The sequence below is a fragment of the Pelmatolapia mariae genome, linkage group LG9, assembly GCF_036321145.2.
Source record: "Pelmatolapia mariae isolate MD_Pm_ZW linkage group LG9, Pm_UMD_F_2, whole genome shotgun sequence".
Classification (NCBI taxonomy): Eukaryota; Metazoa; Chordata; class Actinopteri; order Cichliformes; family Cichlidae; genus Pelmatolapia; species Pelmatolapia mariae.
This window is the reverse complement of record NC_086235.1, coordinates 35,765,822-35,769,806: the sequence shown is the minus strand read 5'-3', so window position 1 is coordinate 35,769,806 and position 3,985 is coordinate 35,765,822. Positions and strand designations below refer to the sequence as shown.

Here is a 3,985-nt window from a genome sequence, read left to right as displayed (position 1 = left end):
GTCCTTTGAAGTGGTGAAGCCTCTCCCACATTCTTTACAGTAGTTCATTTTGTCTCCAGTGTGTTTACGTTGATGTATTTTCAGAGTCCTTCGATGACTGAAAGTTTTTCCACAAAGGTCACAACAAAAGTCTTTCCCACAGCGATGACAGGGTTGAGAACTGGATCCATCTGTGTCGCTCTGCTTCTAAACAAAGACACAAACACAGTGTAAGTCAGTCCTTCAACATTTTCATCCTGAACATCGCCTGAAATAAAGAGCATCTCTGCCAAAGTCCAATTACATTTTACTGTTTACATTATCACACTAAGCTCAATTCAATGTGCTATAAAAACGATAAGAGTAAAAGCATTAAACTAATACTAGTTTAATGCTACAATAACAGTAATACAATTCTCAAACACTATCCCTAAAAACCTGTGATTAGAGTCTGAATAATCATTCAGAGGTGTTTTTCCATGCAGTAGAATTGCTAACATGCTAACAGAATTTGATGAGCAGAGTTGTTTCAAACAGTCGGGCTGACAAGATAAAAATGACAAGATAAAGTAAAAGTACATACCTCACAGTAACTGCACTTGTAGAGTCTTTCTGGTGTGGATCCATTGGTGTGCTTTCAGGTAATATGGAGATTTAAAAGTCTTCTCACACAGGTCACATTTATAAGGTCTCTCCTCAGAGTGGGTAAACATGTGGCGTTGGAAGTGTGCGTCTGTTAAACATAGTTTACCACACTGACCACAGCTGTACACATCATGTCTGGTGTGAATGCGTAGGTGTGTATTTCGGCTCTGTTTCAGGCTGAAAGTTTTTCCACAAATGTCACAGCTGTATGCTTTCATTCCAGAGTGGGCAACTAGATGATTCTGTAAGTGGCCACTGCGAGTAAAAGCTCTGCCACACTGATCACAGGTGTATGCTTTAACTCCAGTGTGGATGAGTTGATGTGATTTTAAGTTTGAAATGTGCGTAAAAGACTTTCCACACTCGTCACAGCTGAATGGTCTCTCTCCACTGTGGATCAGTTGGTGTTTTTTTAAGTTTCCAGACTGCGTGAAAGACTTTCCACACTCGTCACAGCTGAATGGTCTCTCTCCAGTGTGGATCAGTTGGTGTGTTTTTAAGCTTCCAGAGTGGGTAAAAGACTTTCCACACTCGTCACAGCTGAATGGTCTCTCTCCAGTCTGGATGAGTTGGTGTTTTTTTAAGCTTCCAGACTCGGTAAAAGACTTTCCACAGTCTCCACAGCTGAACGGTCTCTCTCCAGTGTGGATGAGTTGGTGTGTTTTTAAGTGTCCAGACTGCGTGAAAGACTTTCCACACTCGTCACAGCTGAATGGTCTCTCTCCAGTGTGGATGAGTTGGTGTCTTTTTAAGCTTCCAGACTCGGTAAAAGACTTTCCACAGTCTCCACAGCTGAACGGTCTCTCTCCAGTGTGGATGAGTTTGTGTGTTTTTAAGTTTCCAGAGTGGGTAAAAGACTTCCCACACTCATCACAGCTGAACGGTCTCTCTCCGGTGTGGATGACCTGATGCATTTTTAGGGAAGCTTTCACAGTAAAATCTTTCCCAAACTCGTCACAGTTGTATTTTTTTCTTCCACTTCTTTCTTCAACGAATTTGTCGGCCTCCTGAGAGCGCTGACTTCTCGGTCCACGGTGGTCCTGCAGTGACAGAGATACAAACAGAGGCAGTGAGTTGTGGGAAATACATTATTCTAACCGGCCTTTTATTAGTGGCATTTTGTGAAAAGCTTTTATTAAATAAGTAGTTATACTCATTTTCACACACACATTGCAAATGTGCTCATGAGAGTTGGCATTCAGTCTTTTGAGGGTCAATGCAAACACGCTTACAGACACAGATAAATATTAGACTTGTTTCTAGGGCAAAGGTGAGAGACATTTGGCCTGCAAAGTGCCTGTACACCTGCTCAGAGAGATTAGCACAGGATGTACTCCGGATGTTTCAGACACGTGTACGAGGAGAAAAAACAGCAGGAAACACATAGAGTGTGAGACGGTGAGGACAGTTTTTAAGTGTTATAGAAGTCAAGAGAGTTAAAAAAGGAAATGTGTCTAACTGTTTATAACTGTAAATGATGCATATTATGATATCTGCTTACGTATTGTGAGGCTGGACTTTAATATACAAAAGTAGTGTGATGTGTACTTCCTAGTTGAGATCTCTGTAAGTGAGTGACGCTGCAAACCTCTCCTGCGTACGTGTAATCAATAAATCATTGTTTGACTGGACTTCTCTGGAATGTTGGTTGTTTTTTCTCAAACTCAAATAAAAGGATCGGGACAGTGTGAAATGCAGTCGTGAAACAAACTGAACCTTTAAACTCCCTCCATTAACACTAGTTTTAAACCCGAGGCTGGTAGTGATGTGAAGTTCATGAACAAGTTTGCTCTAAGAGTCGATTCTTTGTAGTGAACGAGACAAACTGGCTTCTGTCACAAGAAGATAAATAACCTCCCCTACCCCACCCGTTTCAACATACATACATATATATATATATATATATATATATATATATATATATATCATCAATTTGGACACAGCTAGATACCGGAAACTGCTTCTTCTTCTTCGGGGTTTAACAGCAGCTGGCATCATTGTACATGCAGTGCTGCCATCTTCTGTTTCAGTCCGTTATTACAATCTTAAATCCTACTGCTTATTTCTGCGTCTTTTGGGATCTTAAAAAGCTTCAAACCACGTGTCGACTATTAAATTAGTCGTTGACGATTTTGATTGTTGACGTAATCGTGACTAGTTGACTAATCGTGGCAGCCCTAATATATACATCAATATTTTTCAATACACGTGTCCATATTTATGTCTCCAGATTGTTTGTATAGTGAGCCTTTAAGACTGTACTCTTGGTACAGTTTTTATTTTTGCTGCTTTTGTCTTACACTGTCAAATAAACACAGATTTGCAGCGTTTGTATGTGTGTGCAAAAGCAAATGTGCCAGGCCTCAAAGACAATGGGTGGTTTGTACAACAAAAGCAGGAGGAGAATCGAGCATATGACCTGTACAAATCTCAGCATGGGTGATTAACACCTCGGGACTTGCACCAGAAAATAAAAAAAGTCAGTAATTCTAGTAGGTGTTGGGTTCAAGGGATTTCTGCAAATTTGCGCAGGGTTAGTAAATCTAGTGTTGAAGTTAGCTTGGTGCTTACCTATAGATGAGCCCACAAACCGAGAGAAACTCCGTGATGAAGCTGGAACTCTTTCCAAACACAGGAAACAGATCAGGGAGCAGAGACCCACGTGGTTCACGCTGATCTCAGCCACGATCCAGGAGACAAGGGTGGGCAGATCGATGCAGATATCGATCCAGACGTTGGTAGTGGTTTATGATCGATACTTTAGTTTGTTTTTCTCCTGGAGGTTCACTATTTACTCTCTGTGGATGAAAAAGCAGCTCTGTCTGTGTGAACACCTCTTCTTATGCGGCAGACTCACTTTGCTCCGCCCCTTTTTCCTACCCTTTTGTGGTTTGCTGCTGTGCCGTCACATAACTCAGCTACACACAGAAAACGCATTTGGACTGCAGAGAGTGAGAAAGAGGAGCAACATGTGGAGATATTTTATGGCTGTAAATGAAAATGCTGGAGAACAGATGGGAGGCATGTCAGCACCTAAAGCCACAGGGGACCACAACAAGCTGTAGAGTTCAGCTTATTTTTTCACACCCCAGTTAAATGCTTTGACTGAAGTCTCACTGCACACAGTGTTTGTGTTCACCTTGGTCATTATAACCTGACACTGATCAGTGCTGCTCTGACGATCACACTCACATCCATGTAATCATTTAACTGGGATGATCTGGATTTACTGCACAATGCTGAATGTGTCCTTACAGTACAGGGAATAACTCTCTCTGTGTTCCTGTAGAGAAACTCTGGGTTTGTGTGCTGACGAGCATCACTCACAGTACGATATGAAGGCTCACTCTTAATTTTCCAC

General features: G+C 41.6%; 1 protein-coding gene across 1 annotated transcript; it reads right to left on the bottom strand.

Annotated features, from left to right (window-relative positions):
* Positions 1-563: 563 nt before the first annotated feature.
* LOC135933554 (gastrula zinc finger protein XlCGF8.2DB-like) lies at positions 564-3,772 on the bottom strand. Its single transcript, XM_065471656.1, has 2 exons — positions 3,764-3,772; positions 564-1,664 (listed from the first exon to the last, which is right to left on the bottom strand). The coding sequence occupies exons 1-2, from the start codon at positions 3,770-3,772 to the stop codon at positions 564-566; spliced, it is 1,110 nt and encodes a 369-aa protein (XP_065327728.1).
* Positions 3,773-3,985: the final 213 nt, after the last annotated feature.